Consider the following 17,585-nt stretch of genomic DNA (forward strand, 5'->3'; position numbering starts at 1 on the left):
CCATACTCCCGAAGCACCCCCCACAGAACCCTCCGAGGAACACGGTCGAACGCCTTCTCCAAGTCTACAAAACACATGTAGACTGGTTGGGCGAACTCCCATGCCCCCTCAAGGACCCTGCGGAGGGTGTAGAGCTGGTCCACTGTTCCACGGCCAGGACGAAAACCACACTGCTCCCCCTGAATCCGAAATTCGACTTCCCGACGGACCCTCCTCTCCAGAACCCCTGAATAGACCTTGCCATGCAGGCTGAGGAGTGTGTTCCCCCTGTCGTTGGAGCACATCCTCCGGTCCCCCTTCTTAAAAAGGGGCACCACCACCCAGTCTGCCAATCCAGAGGCACTGTCCCCGTTGTCCACGCGATGTTGCAGAGGCGTGTCAACCAGGACAGCCCAACAACATCCAGAGCCTTTAGGAACTTCGGGCGGATCTCATCCACCCCCGGGGCCCTGCCGCCGAGGAGCTTTTTAACTACCTCGGTGACCTCAACCCCAGAAATAGGAGAGCCCGCCTCAGAGAACCCAGACTCTGCTTCCTCATGGGAAGGCGTGTCTGCGGGATTGAGGAGGTCTTCGAAGTATTCTCCCCACCGAGTCACAACGTCCCGAGTTGAGGTCAGCAGAGCCCCATCCCCACTATACACAGTGTGGATGCTGCACTGCTTCCCCCTCCTGAGACGCCTGATGGTGGACCAGAATTTCTTCGAAGCCATCTGGAAGTCGTCCTCTAAGGCCTCACTGAACTCCTCCCACGCCTGAGTTTTTGCCTCAGCAACCACCAAAGCTGCATTCCGCTTGGCCAGCCGGTACCCATCAGCTGCTTCAGGAGTCTCACAGGCCAAAAAGGTCTGATAGGACTCCTTCTTCAGCTTGACGGCATCCCTTACCTCTGATGTCCACCAACGGGTTTTGGGGTTCCCGCCACGACAGGCACCGACCACCTAACGGCTGCAGCTGCGGTCAGCCGCTTCGACAATGGAGGCGTGGAACATGGTCCACTCAGACTCAATGTCCCCCGCCTCCCCCGGAACGTGAGTGAAGTTCTGCCGGAGGTGGGAGTTGAAACTCCTTCTGACAGGGGATTCCGCCAGGCGTTCCCAGCAGACCCTCACAATACGTTTGGGTCTGCCAGGTCGGACCGGCATCTTCACCCACCATCGGAGCCAACACACCACCAGGTGGTGATCGGTTGACAGCTCCGCCCCTCTCTTCACTCGAGTGTCCAAGACATGCGGCCGCAAGTCCGATGACATGACCACAAAGTCGATCATCGAACTGCGGCCTAGGGTGTCCTGGTGCCAAGTGCACATATGGACACCCTTATGTCTGAATATGGTGTTCGTTATGGACAGTCCGTGACAAGCACAGAAGTCCAATAACTGAACACCACCCGGGCTCTGATCGGGGGGGCCGTTCCTCCCAATCACACCCTTCCAGGTCTCACTGTCATTGCCCACGTGAGCATTGAAGTCCCCCAGCAGAACGATGGAGTCCCCAGTGGGAGCGCTCTCCAGCACCCCCTCCAAGGACTCCAAAAAGGGTGGGTACTCTGAACTGCTGTTTGGTGCATACGCACAAACAACAGTCAGGACCCGTCCCCCCACCCGAAGGCGGAGGGAGGCTACCCTCTCGTCCACCGGGGTGAACCCCAATGTACAGGCGCCAAGCCAGGGGGCTATAAGTATACCTACACCTGCTCGGCGTCTCTCACCATGGGCAACTCCAGAGTGGAGGAGAGTCCAACCCCTCTCGAGAGGACCGGTACCAGAGCCCAAGCTGTGTGTGGAGGTGAGCCCGACTACATCTAGTTGGAACTTCTCGACCTCACACACCAGCTCAGGCTCCTTCCCTGCCAGGGAGGTGACATTCCACGTCCCAAGAGCCAGCTTCTGTAGCCGGGGATCGGATCGCCAAGGTCCCCGCCTTCGGCCACCGCCCAGCTCACAGTGCACCCGACCCCTATCGCCCCTCCCACAGGTGGTGAGCCCATGGGAAGAGGGACCCACGTTGTCCTTTCGGGCTGCGCCCGACCGGGCCCCATGGGTGCAGGCCCGGCCACCAGGCGCTTGCCTTCGAGCCCCACCTCCAGGCCTGGCTCCAGAGGGGGGCCCCGGTGACCCACATCCGGGCAAGGGAAAACGTGTTCCATTGTTTGTAATCATCATTTAGGGTCTTTGAGCAGTACTTTGTCTGGTCCCTCACGTAGGACTTGTTTGCCATGGGTGACCCTACCAGGGGCAGAAAGCCCCAGACAACTTAGCTCCTAGGATCATTGGGACACACAAACCCCTCCACCACGATAAGGTGACTACTCAAGGAAGTAATACGGGAGAAAAGCAGTTGGAGGAAAATGGGTATATTCCCTGAAAATATTTAAAGCAAGATATGTAGCTAAGGGTTACAATCAAACAGACGGCATAGACTATCATAAAACATTCGCACCAACAGCCAGCATGACGTTAGTACGAGCACTAATGCAGATAGCTGTACAAAACAACTTCATTATCCATCAGATGGATGTTAAGACAGCATATTTACATGCTCCAATTGATGAAGAGATCTACATGTAACAGCCAGAAGGGTTTGAAAAGATGTCTGAAACAGTAGAGAAACTGGTGTGCAGACTAAAGAAATCACTTTATGGGCTAAAACAATCAAGAAGAAACTGCTACAGACGCCTAAATGACCATTTAGAGCAGGACAACTTTGCGAGGAATCTTTCTGACCACTGTGTGTACAGAAAACAAATTGAAGATGATACAATGATCGTAATCATTTGGGTGGATGACTTGATCATTGCAGCAAAGAGCAATGATGTACTTGACATATTCAAAGAGACCATGAAGTCAAAATTTCACATGAAAGATCTGGGAAAAATATCATATTTTTTAGGCATATATTTTGAGCAAGGGGAGAATGAGATCAAAATGAGTCAGAAAAAGTAAAAGATGCATGAAAGATTTGGGATGTCAGAGTGTAAAGCCAGATCTACTCCATGTGAGCAAAAATTAGGAAGCATCCCTATAACTGATAAACATGATCAAAATGAATCTGCCAACCCCAAAGAGTATAGAGAGATTGTGGGCAGCCTGATTTATGCCACGACTTGCACCAGACCTGACATTAGTTAGATTGTAAGCAAACTATCCCAAAGTCTGGCAAACACAAAAATAGAAAACCTCGTGGCTGCAAAGCATGTGCTGAGGTATTTGAAAGGCACACACGACTATGAGCTGATTTTCAAGAAAAGTATGGAGAATTTGAGCCTGACAACTTTCAGTGACTCAGACTGGGCATCATCTGTTGAAGACAGGTGTAGTACTATAGGCTACTGTTTCAGTTTGACCAAACAAGGTCCTGCAATTTCGTGGAAGACAAAGAAACAGCAGACAATGGCCTCGTCAACATGTGAGGCTGAATATATTGGCCTAGCCACCACTGCCCAAGAAAACATGCACCTGTCACAATTACTGACTGGGATGGATGATAGGGTGCACAGTTGTACGGTAGTCCATGGAGACAATCAAGGGGCCATTGCGCTCAATAAAAACCCTGTTAAGAGACAAAGATCTAAAAATATTGACGTGAAGTATCATTTCATTCGTGAAACAATCGATGAGGGTAAAATAAGTACTGCCTGTCAGAGCAGATGATCGCAGACATCCTAACAAAACCTACAACAAAGTTCAAGATAGATACATTTAAAATGTGGTTCTTTGGGAATTAAAAAGGGCTGATTATTTTTTGTTTAAATTAAAATGGTTTTGATGATGAGATCAAGAGGGGCTGTTAAATATGTGATCTCATTAATCTTTATTTACCTTTATATTATAATATTGGGGGAAGCTCTCATTAGCTGCTGTATTTATGTTTTAGTTTTACGACAGTAACGGACTTTACGTCGCCGTTTGTTTACGTCAGATGGGATACGTGATATTTTTGGCGGGTGTTACTCTAGGTGATGTGCCATTAATTAGATGTGTTGTCTCGCTGCTGTGAGTGTGTGCCTCTGCGGTGAGAAGACTACCCAAATAAAAGTCACGGAGGTTTAACCCGTGTACCGCCTCATAATTATGGGTGAAGAGGAATATGGAAATCAAAACGCAACAATAGTCTACTCCCATAAACACACACCTGTATATAGTCTACTCCCATAAACACACACCTGTATATAGTCTACTCCTATAAACACACACCTGTATATAGTCTACTCCCATAAACACACACCTGTATATAGTCTACTCCCATAAACACACACCTGTATATAGTCTACTCCCATAAACACACACCTGTATATAGTCTACTCCTATAAACACACACCTGTATATAGTCTACTCCCATAAACACACACCTGTATATAGTCTACTCCCATAAACACACACCTGTATATAGTCTACTCCCATAAACACACACCTGTATATAGTCTACTCCCATAAACACACACCTGTATATAGTCTACTCCCATAAACACACACCTGTATATAGTCTACTCCCATAAACACACACCTGTATATAGTCTACTATAAACACACACCTGTATATAGTCTACTCCCATAAACACACACCTGTATATAGTCTACTCCCATAAACACACACCTGTATATAGTCTACTCCCATAAACACACACCTGTATATAGTCTACTCCCATAAACACACACCTGTATATAGTCTACTATAAACACACACCTGTATATAGTCTACTCCCATAAACACACACCTGTATATAGTCTACTCCCATAAACACACACCTGTATATAGTCTACTCCCATAAACATACACCTGTATATAGTCTACTCCTATAAACACACACCTGTATATAGTCTACTCCTATAAACACACACCTGTATATAGTCTACACCCATAAACACACACCTGTATATAGTCTACTATGAACACACACCTGTATATAGTCTATGAACACACACCTGTGTATAGTCTACTATAAACACACCTGTATATAGTTGACTATAAACACACACCTGTATATAGTCTACTCTTATTAACACCCACCTGTATATAAGTCTACTATAAACACACACCTGTATATAATTCTACTATAAACACACACCTGTATATAGTCTACTCTTATTAACACACACCTGTATATAGTCTACTATAAACACACACCTGTATATAGTCTACTATAAACACACACCTGTATATAGTCTACTCTTATTAACACACATCTGTATATAGTCTACTCTTATTAACACACACCTGTATATAGTCTACTATAAACACACACCTGTATATAATTCTACTATAAACACACACCTGTATATAGTCTACTATAAACACACACCTGTATATAGTCTACTCTTATTAACACACACCTGTATATAGTCTACTCTTATTAACACACACCTGTATATAAGTCTACTATTATTAACACACCTGTATATAGTCTACTATAAACACACACCTGTATATAAGTCTACTATAAACACACACCTGTATATAAGTCTACTATAAACACACACCTGTTGGGGCTGGACTCTCTGGGTTCTGACTCCTCCCGACTGTCTTTGACTCTGACATGAGGTCAGAACCTACTTCAGACTCGTGTGTGTAGAAACACGCATGTTCTCTGGTGTCCTGAGGGTTTGTTACATGTGCAGTCTGGAGTGTGAACACAAACACCCTGAGGTCACCTGACGTCACCTGTGGTGACCTTCTGAAGGGAAGGACGTCAGTTCACACTCATTTGGTTCTGTCTGTGACGTCATGACCTGATTTAAAGGAGGAGGGAATCAAACTGTTAACAACCTGATAGAAACATGTAGAGTGTGTGTGTGTGTGTGTGTGTGAGTGTGTGTGTGTGTGTGTGTGTGTGTGTGTGTGTGTGTGTGTGTGTGTGTGTGTTAAACCAGTAGACGTAGAAAGGTCTTTGCTGGTTTAAATGTTTAAATCTGCTGCTGTTCAAACAGTCATCTATAATCAGTTATCGATCAGCTGCTCATTAAGCCCGTGACGTGTCTACGTGACGTGTCCGGACACCAGAGCAGGTCCCCGCCCTCCGAGCGGTCCGTGAACGCACCACCCCTGGGGGTGTGGATCCGGTTATTCCCTCACGGGAGCTGAGGGTGGAATCATGGGACGGCGGTCCGAGCAGTGAGCCAGCCGGGGGGAGACGGGGCAACGAACCGCTTCAGACTGCACCGGCACCGGGACCAGCGGCACCGGGACCAGCGGCACCGGGACCAGCGGCTCCGCCTGCGGGCGTTGGGGGGCGCGGATCTGACTCGGATCATCCGATGCTGGAGGATGGAGGTGGAGAACAGGACGACCGGGTTCGAGTACCCGGAGCGGAGCACCGGTAAGTGGACCCCCCCCACCCCACGGTACCGCCCGACCCGCTGCCGCCCCACCAGGACCCCGTTAGACCCCCCCCCCCCCGCACGAATGTTTGTCACGCACTTCTGGATCCGTCTTCTCCACGCTGGTGTGTGTGTGTGTGTGTGTGTGTGTGTGTGTGTGTGTGTGTGTGTGTGTGTGTGTGTGTGTGTGTGTGTGTGTGTGTGTGTGTGTGTGTGTGTGTGTGTACTGAAGTGAACTCACCACCAGAAGTGATCAGTGTGTGTCGCGTCCCCGTGCGCGCGTTCACGGGGCTGCGTGGAGCGGAGGTCGCAGTGTTTCTGTGGTGGGGGCCAGTCCGGCTCCGGGGGGGTCATAAAATGTGAACTTTTGAACTTGGAGAAGCCCTGGAGCCGGGAGCGGTTCCGGTGTGCGCGTAAATGCGCGTGAATGCGCGCACACCGCGGTGACTGAAGATTTATTGACCCCCCCAAGATTAAAATTCCTGTAGGGCTGACCGGTGTGGACGTGACGTGTCCCGCTGGGGGCGGGGGTCCTCCAGTGTCCTGACCAGGAGCAGAGGTCTTTGGGTTGTCCATGTCAGGTGAGCGGGGGGCGTGTCCACAGGTGTGTGTGGTCCTTTGTCTTTTGTGTGGCCCCCTGATGAGCTGGCGTTTCATCCGGGGTGTACCCTGCCTCCCGCCACCCAGCTGGGATGTGAGGGGCAGATGGACGGGGGGGACGGGGCAGATCTGGAGCTGATTAAGAGTCACATGATCAGGGTCAGCCTATCAGGAGGCTGCTGCTTCTAGATGATGACATCATGGGAGACTGATGACATCATCTACGGTTAGATTTAGCCGCAGCAGCGCGGACAGCTAGCCCTCGGGGGGGGGGGGGTCGTGTTATTTACGTTCTGTGTGGATTTATTTATTTCACAAAGCTGAACAGACGGGGGGGGCGGGGGTCTGTGTTTGGGTCGAGCCCCCATGCTGTGGACCCCGCGCCCCCCCATGGACATGTGTTTGTGTGATTACTGGGGGTCATCAGAGGTCCTGTTCTGGTAGAACCACTGGTTCCTCCAGACCCCCCCAGACGTGAACACACCCCCTCCCTGGTGTGAAGAACAAACTCCATTCCCATTGATCCCTGATCTGAACAGGAGGGCCGTGGCCACGCCCACTCTGCTGGGAGGCCCTGCCCACTCTGCCGGGAGGCCCTGCCCACTCTGCTGGGAGGCCCTGCCCCCTCTGCTGGGAGGCCCTGCCCACTCTGCCGGGAGGCCCTGCCCCCTCTGCTGGGAGGCCCTGCCCCCTCTGCTGGGAGGCCCTGCCCCCTCTGCTGGGAGGCCCTGCCCACTCTGCCGGGAGGCCCTGCCCCCTCTGCTGGGAGGCCCTGCCCCCTCTGCTGGGAGGCCCTGCCCCCTCTGCTGGGGCGAGGGCTTGAAGAAAGTGCTTTGTCAGCCCCTGTTCTGCTCTTCCTTGGGGGGCTAGTCCACCCCCACCCCCTCACCCCCCCGGCAGGGTGAGGGGCAGAACTGGCAGTGGGTGGGGCAGGAATAGAAAGCCAACCCCCCCACGGTGAAGCTTGAATGACGAGCCCGTGGGAGTACAGTAGAGGGGGAGGGGCTTCGGGGGGGGGGTCCACGGGGACAGATGTGATCCATCATGGTCCTCTTAACCTGATTCCCTCTATCAGTGACACACACACACACACACACACACACACACACACACACACACACACACACACACACACACACACACACACACACACACACACACACACACACACACACACTCATTTTGTCACTTAGATAAATCTGTTTTCTGTGACCAACAGTCCAAAGTGTAAAAACAATCAATGCTGCCCCCCCCCCCGGTCCATAGTCCCCCCAGAACCAGGTCTGGGTTTGATTCTGGGTCTCCATTCAGCTCTGATTAGCGTTCCAATCAGAGTGATTGATCTCTCAGCTCCACAGCAGATGGTTGGAACATTTGAACCCCCCCCCGATGAATGGGGTTCGGGCCCCGTGGCCCCTGGCATTGGGAAACAGGAGCCAATCATTGGCTTTGTTTGTTGTGTCAACACAAATAAAAACAGGCCCTACGCTTCAGAACGCTGCCATCTGATTGGTTGGGAAAAGCAGCTGACTGCCTCCCCCCCCCAGCTCTGAGCTAAAGACACCTGACCGGTAGAGACTGATCTCCTCCAGGTGAACCAGCAGACAGGTGTTGTTCTCACGCTGGTCGTCTTCATCAGAGGAGACCCAGATGTTCACCAGCTGAGCAGTGTCTTCTGGGTAAAATTCAGTCAAACGCTCCGCCTTTAAAGTCCAGGAGTGTGAAGGACAAGACTGGTGTCCACAGGTCACCCAGAACCTCTGACCCCCCCACACAAATGTCTGTCTGGGATCAGTGTCAGTGCAGATCCTGCAGGTACAAATCAGGTGTGAACATGAGACCCGTGAGGACCTGGAGGCGTCCAGGACGCCCCCGGTGGTCCCGAGGGGTCGAGGTTTACATGTAGGGTATAGACGAGTAACTAGGAGGGATGGGGGGGTGATCCTCGCTTCAGCTGAAGCTTCATCTCTCCTGGGGGGGGAGAACAAAGATCAGGACTGGGGGGCGTCGCCCTGACTGACACGTCCTGTCAGAGGTCTGAGTGTCCTTCATCCTGATGCTGCTGTTACCAGGCAACCAGCGTGGTCAGGATGGAGAGGACAGGTGGTGACGCAACAGTAACACAACAACACACAACATCACAACACACAACAACACACAACAACACAACACACAACAACACAACACACAACAACACACAACAACACAACACACAACAACACACAACATAACAACAACACACAACAACACACAACGACACACAACAACACACAACAACACACAACAACACAACACACAACAACACACAACATAACAACAACACACAACAACACACAACACACACCAGGAGGTCCTCCTGTAAACACACTCAGCCTCAGAGCGTTTGGTCCTTTATGAAACATCAGTGGTTCAGGTCAGTTCCTCATCTCTCCACCACACACACACACACACACACACACACACACACACACACACACACACACACACACACACACACACACACACACACACACACACACACACACACACACACACACACACACACACACCAGGTTCAAAGTGAAAACAAGGCCTTGAAAATGCACACAATGACACTCGGGTCATTGGGAGTGCTGGAGGGGGGGGGGTGTTGTGTGGCTGCAGGAGTCTTCTAGTAATGGATTCCTCTGATGATGAGTAGCTGATGATGAAGAGTGAAGAGTGGTGTGTGTTGGACAGCAGGAACACAAACAAGATCTTTAAAGGATCTGAACTCCCAGTTCCCTGTTTGAGAACCAGTGTTTCATTCATGTAAAACCTCTACTTCCTGTCTAAACAGTGCTGACCTGTGTGTAGGTGCTTCAGCACGTTCAGCTTCAGCTCCCGACACAAACACTTCACCATGGCTTCAGCACAGCTTCAGCACAGCTTCAGCACAGCTTCAGCACAGCTTCAGCACAGCTTCAGCACAGCTTCAGCTGACCGACACAAACACCATCCTGAAGCCTGAGTCCTTTGAATGGACGACAGGATCTAGTAGGGCAGAAGGCCGTCTTGAAGGCCGCCGCTCCAGGCTGCACCAGAGCACCAGGCTCAGTGGTCAGTCATGTTGCTAAGGCTAGGAAGCCTCGTGCGATTGGTCAAGACCAGATCCTGGCTGCTGCTGAGCCCAGCGCCCCCTGCAGACTACCTCCATCCATAGCAACTGATGAAACAGCATCGGACGCTGAGACACGGTGGTCTGTCATGAGGACCAGGAGGACGGTTTCTGACCAACACCGTTCAGAACATCTTTGTGAGGAGATGGACTCAAATGTCTTCTCACACAAACAGAAAGAGACGACTGTCCACAAACAGACTGTCTACACACAGACTGTCCACACAGAGACTGTCCACACACAGAGACTGTCCACACAGAGACTGTCCACACAGAGACTGTCTACACAGGCTGTCTACATAGAGACTGTCCACACAGAGACTGCCAACATAGAGACTGTCTACATAGTGACTGTCTACACAGAGACTGTCTACATAGAGACTGTCCACACAGAGACTGTCCACACAGAGACTGTCCACACAGACTGTCTACATAGAGACTGTCCACACAGAGACTGTCTACATAGAGACTGTCCACACAGAGACTGTCTACATAGAGACTGTCCACACAGAGACTGCCTACATAGAGACTGTCTACACACAGAGACTGTCCACATAGAGACTGTCTACATAGTGACTGTCTACATAGTGACTGTCTACATAGAGACTGTCCACACAGAGACTTTCCATACACAGACTTCCTACACACAGACTGTCCACACAGAGACTGTCCACATAGACTGCCCACATAGAGACTGTCCACACAGAGACTGTCCACATAGACTGCCTACATAGAGACTGTCCACACAGAGACTGTCCACACAGAGACTGTCCACATAGACTGCCTACATAGAGACTGTCCACACAGAGACTGTCCACACAGAGACCGCTGGACAGTGTTTGAGGAACCGGAGCCACGGCAGCAGCACCCTGTGCCTGCTCTATAAATACAATCTGGTCTTCTCCCAGCGCTCCGTTAGCCCTGGTTAGTTCCAAACCCAAAAGACCCTCCCACTGACAGGGAAGGGACCAGTGCCCCGTTCATGGACCTCCCTGGCGGATCCACATCCGGAAGGAAGATCAATTGCATCAGATGCAAATTATGGTAAAGATAACAAAATCTCTGCTAATGTTCTGAATTAAAATCAAGGCTGAATATCCTGAGATACTGCTAGCGGCGCCTTACCGTAGCGACAGTTTATCAGCACAAAGCTACGCTCTCTGTGTTCACAATCGCTTGGAAGAGTCAATACTCTCCAGGAGTTACTGTATTTGTGAGTGTGTCCAAATGAAGTGATTGCTTCATTGAAAACTTTGTGGTCTAGCGTTACTGAAGTAATGTAAATGAACGATGATCATTTTTAAGTAATTCCTCACAGAAAAGATTAATTTTAAGGTGACTGAAGAAATCATCTGCATATATGTCTGAAACAGTATTCAGTGATGATAACATACAGCAGGGGGTCAAACTCATCTTCACTGAGGGCCACATCAGCATCACAGCTGTCCTCAAAGGGCCAGATGTAACTAATAGATGTAACTCAATGTAACTCAGTGTAATGTAACTAAATGTAACTACTCCTTAATGTAACTAATAAATGTAACTAAATGTAACTCAGTGTAATGTAACTAAATGTAACTACTCCTTAATGTAACTAATAAATGTAACTAAATGTAACTCAGTGTAATGTAACTAAATGTAACTACTCCTTAATGTAACTAATAAATGTAACTAAATGTAACTCAGTGTAATGTAACTAAATGTAACTACTCCTTAATGTAACTAATAAATGTAACTAAATGTAACTCAGTGTAATGTAACTAATTGTAACTACTCCTTAATGTAACTAATAAATGTAACTAAATGTAACTCAGTGTAATGTAACTAAATGTAACTACTCCTTAATGTAACTAATACATGTAACTAAATGTAACTCAGTGTAATGTAACTAAATGTAACTACTCCTTAATGTAACTAATAAATGTAACTAAATGTAACTCAGTGTAATGTAACTAAATGTAACTACTCCTTAATGTAACTAATAAATGTAACTAAATGTAACTCAGTGTAATGTAACTAAATGTAACTACTCCTTAATGTAACTAATAAATGTAACTAAATGTAACTCAGTGTAATGTAACTAAATGTAACTACTCCTTAATGTAACTAATAAATGTAACTAAATGTAACTCAGTGTAATGTAACTAAATGTAACTACTCCTTAATGTAACTAATAAATGTAACTAAATGTAACTCAGTCTAATGTAACTAAATGTAACTACTCCTTAATGTAACTAATAAATGTAACTAAATGTAACTCAGTGTAATGTAACTAAATGTAACTACTCCTTAATGTAACTAATAAATGTAACTAAATGTAACTCAGTGTAATGTAACAAAATGTAACTACTCCTTAATGTAACTAATAAATGTAACTAAATGTAACTCAGTGTAATGTAACTAATTGTAACTACTCCTTAATGTAACTAATAAATGTAACTAAATGTAACTCAGTGTAATGTAACTAAATGTAACTACTCCTTAATGTAACTAATAAATGTAACTAAATGTAACTCAGTGTAATGTAACTAAATGTAACTACTCCTTAATGTAACTAATAAATGTAACTAAATGTAACTCAGTGTAATGTAACTAAATGTAACTACTCCTTAATGTAACTAATAAATGTAACTAAATGTAACTCAGTGTAATGTAACTAAATGTAACTACTCCTTAATGTAACTAATAAATGTAACTAAATGTAACTCAGTGTAATGTAACTAAATGTAACTACTCCTTAATGTAACTAATAAATGTAACTAAATGTAACTCAGTCTAATGTAACTAAATGTAACTACTCCTTAATGTTAAATAACTGAATTTCTGACTGATTCTAGTTCCAAACATTACAGTTAGACAGAAAAAACATGTTTGTTTGTTTCTCTGTTCTAACATAAATCCTTTTCATTTGTCAGGTTATTAAACCCACAGAACTCCATCAATCAAGGATCAAACTATTACACAATTACTGCATTGTGGGAAATGTAGTGTTGCTCACAGCACACGTTTGACCTATTTATTTTTAGACTCTGACCTTTTATGCTCTCGGGGGCCACATTAAATGATGTGGAGGGCCACGTTTGGCCCCCGGGCCTTGAGTTTGACACACATGTTCTACAGTATTCTGTTCTTCATTCCATCATGTCAGCTCAGCTCTTCCTGGAACTGCTCGTGTTGTGTTGTGGACTGCGTGGACACGTGGGGGGAGGGGGGGTCACACTGAGCACTATGGGAACGGTGACCAGGGTCAGAGGGATGTTGCTGCTGGGGCATTAATGGCTACTCTCTGCTGACCTCCACGTAACCCAGGAAAGTATTTACAACCTCCACTTGATCCATGAGCTACAGGCTGGGGGGGTGGAGAGGCTGGGGGGGTGGGATCCCACTAAGGCTCAGGCGCTAGCAGCTGTTAATGAGCTGCAAGGCGGGTGGAGGTGGGTGGAGGTGGGACGTGTCTGCCAGGAGCCGCTTGTTGGGGGGGGGGTTACAGTAACGAGGACAGTCGACCCCACCCTGCTTTTGTCAGGACTCTGTGATATTCAACACATGGGGAGGGCAGAGGTCATAAAGGAGGGACGCTGGGTTCACAGGGAGCTGCAAAGCTCTGACCTCGGTGTGTAGAAGAGAACCACGGCGCTGTGGGGGGGGTCAGAGGACCACTTCCTGTCCAGAGGGCAGGGCGGGGCGTTAGTGGTCACGCTAGATGCTGCTGGTCCTTCAGGGACACGTCGACCACCAGACGCCGCCGTCATTCACCGCCAACAGGAACAACAGAGTCATCAGAACGCTCAGGAAAAGCAAACGATCCCCGATCGCTCCCCTCATCCAGACCCTCCTGACGCTCACACACCTTCACACACCTCACATTCCTCTTGACATCACATGTAGTTCAGAGAGCGCTGCTGTGAGACGTGTCATCACCACGCCCGGCCAATCAGAGGCGGGTTAGGGTGTGTGGTGGCGTCACCATAGTGGGGTGTGATAGGATGTGTGGATCAGTGAAAATGACTGAGAGAATGACTGTTCAGGACATACAGTACATGACCTTTAATGAGCAGCAGGGGGGTTCGTCAGTGTCTGAAGCTGTCTTTGAAGGGTGGGCCGTGGGTCAGTGAATCGTAGGGGGGCACGTGTCCGCCACCGTTTACCTGTTCTTTTTTAATGCGTCTGAATGAGAGCCCAGATTCATTGTTGGATTAATAATGACAATGAAATTGATTCTTGATTCTTGATCAGGTCTTGCTGGAGTCGCAGCAGAAACACGTTTCATGATAAATCAGAATATTTACCTACATACGTGTGGACGTGGCTCCGCGTCAGACCCGGTCCTGGGAGTCAGACCCGGTCCTGGGAGTCAGACCCGGTCCTGGGAGTCAGACCCGGTCCTGGGAGTCTGAGCTGACAGGAAGTGGACAGACGCTCTTTCAGGTTGATGATTATCAGATGTCTGCGACGGGCCTGACTTAGCACAATGCAGCGCTCTGCGACTGGCGGGCAGTAAAACCCTGACCCCCGCCATGATGAAAGGGAAGCTGCTCCTTTGAGCGTGTCAAGCAGCGGTGACGCAGCCCCCGCCTCTCTGACCACCGCGTGACCCCCTGGCTGGATTAGCACAAATAGAGACATACATTCATTAGTTAACATAATATACGCTGATGACTGCGCTGTGGACCAGTGGCTTCTGGGGGGCTGGAACTAATGACCTTCAGGCCGGGACAGGAGCAGTAAAATAACCTGGAACAGCAGGTCATGTGTTTTACTGGAAGGATAATGTTCACGGTCTACATTTGTGTTGCTAGGCGACGAACCCCTGTACACACCTGAAGTGAGTCGGTCTTCACGTTCGGAGTGGGAACACGCTTGACACATGTAATTCTGTTTAATGTTCACTCCATGACTGGAGGTAAATGAACTCTGGATACAACACAGTGCATCATTTGAAGACGTGTTGGTGTGTGTCAGCCTGAGGCAGTGGAGATGTTGTGTTGTGTTACACAATGAGGTTAGGGGTCAGCTGTGGAGGTCAAAGGGATGGTGGTGTGACACCAGTGGTGAGTTCTTCACCATCAGTCGTGTGCAGCATTGACCTCGGAACACCGAGAGCTTCCACCCAGGACTCAGACCTGGTGCTTCAGCTGGGGGGTTTCCTGTGTGAGACTTTGTGACTTTCACGTTTTGATGAAAGTGTTTATTAAATCTGTTCCCAGACCATCATTTTGTCTTGAATCTATAAACACAGGAACCTGTGCCCATCTGGATTCTAGGACCCATCTAGTACCTAAACCCCCCCAGACTAGTGTTGTCTGAAAAAAAGGGGGGGGCTGAGATTGGGGCGGGTTCAGGTACCCGGAGCGTTGTTACCCCACCATTAAAGAACAATGAGGGTCTGATGGAGGGATGGAGCCACAGCCCGACTGGAGCCAGGTGGTCACATGACAGAGGTAACATCAGCCTCTTGGTTCTAACCCCATCTGCTGCTTCAGGCTGGCTGTTGGTGGGCGGGGGCTGGGGGGTATCGGGTGATGCCCGCGGGTACAGCAGCCCTCTCTGATCTATTGGCGGCTGCTGCCTCTCATTCATCTTAGAAGGTGATTGGTTTACTGACTGATTGAAGGTGATTGGTTTACTGACTGATTGAAGGTGATTGGTTTACTGACTGATTAAAGGTGATTGGTTTATCGACTGATTGAGGACTGGCATCACACCACACACACACACCTCTATTGTCTGAGATCTCACCAGATCTTTCCCACCTAGGCTGTGTTCACTACAAAGGTCATCCACCAGCTGCTCACGTACACAAGAACACGCGTGGTCACCTGGAGGCGGGTCATAAAACCTGACCTCCACACCTGACCGCCGTCAGTGTGGTCACATTTGATCTGTCACATTCCAATGGTTCCATCGCTCAATGACAAGAACTAGTTTTGAAGATTGAACAAGTTTTGGCCTCTAAAATATTAATGGATATTTCTGTTAAAACATTTCGGACTTGGGTGTAATCAGTCAGGCAAGCCAGCCAACCAGTCAGCCAGCAGGCCAGCCAAACAGCCAGTGAATGCTAGATGAAATGTGTCATTGCTCCAAACACCAGACTGAGTCCTGCAGGGTGACTTCTGTGGCTGTCCAGTTAACTAGTCGTCCTCTGAGGTGCCTGTTGCATCAGAACACACTGCAGGGCTAGAATGTGTTATTTACACACAGCAGATCGCTTCCAGGGGCATGAGTGAGGGTGGTTGTTGGATGGTTGGTTGGTTGGAAGGTTGTTTGATGATTCCCTTCCAGCTTTAAGTCCGCATAGCAAACCCTGAGCCCCAGTAAAGTCCCTGAATCGATCTCTACCTGTGTAGAAGACAGATCACAGGGGGTGTTTCTAGACTCTAGACTGTTTCTAGACTCTTGTTGGTTGCTACTTGTCTAAAGGGGTTATTAGCTTTTGACCTCAGTGGGGGGTCAGGGGGTCATACAGTCAGACCTCATCGGGGCTTTGTGGTGGTATTACGTTCCATGAGTTTGGTCTCTGACTTGAGTCCTCTCTTGACGTGTGTCCATCACCCCCCACCCCGGACCTTGGTGTCGGGCGCTATCGATGGTGATTGTTGGTTATGGTGTGGTGGAGATAAGAGTGGGGGGGCCAGGTAGAGGCCTGCTCGGGTGACCGGCTGGTGTTGCTGACCGCTGGCCAAGCAGAACCCTAACCATCTGGGACGGAGGAGCAGTGATGAAGACGTTCCCGCCAGACACTCGGTGTGGGGACGTTTGTGGCTCACGCACCAGTAGGTCCAGCCAGATGGTACTGCTGCTGTGAGGAATGTGGATTCTGATGTATTGGGGTATACATTACAGTCAGTGTGTGTGTTCATCGACCACAGTGTCTTGTTTAGACTCAGGCTGGAGTGTGTGTCTTCCAAACACATTTAGGGACCTCCAGACAAACCTGCTGTTGATGGTTTGAAGAACCAGGAAGGATTGAACCCAACATGGAGGAACGGTCAAATCTCAAAAGTTCTTTACTGAAGTGGAGGGATTTAGTTTTCATACACAGTATTTTATTATAAAAAACCTGTTAGGGGATGAGGAGGTCTGTCTGTTTATGGAACCAAAGAATGCTTTTATCCTGGCCCTTCAAGGTCCTGCTGGCCTTCCAGACATTCTTGGACTCACACAATGTGATATTTCCAGTTTTGCATTTTTTGAGCTGCTGCTTGGTTCCTCGTGCAGCAATTATCTGGCCAGAGGTACCGGAGTGAAGGTTCACAGATTGCTCGGAGTGTTCCTCAATCGATCGTCACGTGACCTGCTGGAGTAAATAAATCCATGCATTCTCTTGCTTACTCTTCCAAATGTCGCCTCTCATTTATTCCTTGCTGCCTGAGCTCCAGGGCTGGTCCAGTACCGATCCGCTGGTCCAGTACCGATCCACTGGTCCGGTACCGATACGCTGGTCCAGTACTGATCCGCTGGTCCGGTACCGATCTGCTGGTCCAGTACCGATCCGCTGGTCCGGTACCGATCCGATGGTCCGGTACCGAT

The 17,585-nt window shown here is 48.7% G+C and overlaps 1 protein-coding gene across 1 annotated transcript in view; it reads left to right on the top strand.

Moving 5' to 3' along the window:
• Positions 1-6,165: 6,165 nt before the first annotated feature.
• Positions 6,166-17,585, top strand: part of nr6a1a (nuclear receptor subfamily 6, group A, member 1a) — a 78,057-nt gene continuing 66,637 nt past the window's right edge. Inside the window, exon 1 of the mRNA XM_068311800.1 lies at positions 6,166-6,315. Within this exon, the coding sequence (XP_068167901.1) occupies positions 6,264-6,315 (52 nt within the window). The 5' untranslated portion in view covers positions 6,166-6,263. The remainder of the gene's footprint in view (positions 6,316-17,585) is intronic.

The sequence above is a fragment of the Antennarius striatus genome, chromosome 3 (assembly GCF_040054535.1).
Source record: "Antennarius striatus isolate MH-2024 chromosome 3, ASM4005453v1, whole genome shotgun sequence".
NCBI lineage: Eukaryota > Metazoa > Chordata > Actinopteri > Lophiiformes > Antennariidae > Antennarius > Antennarius striatus.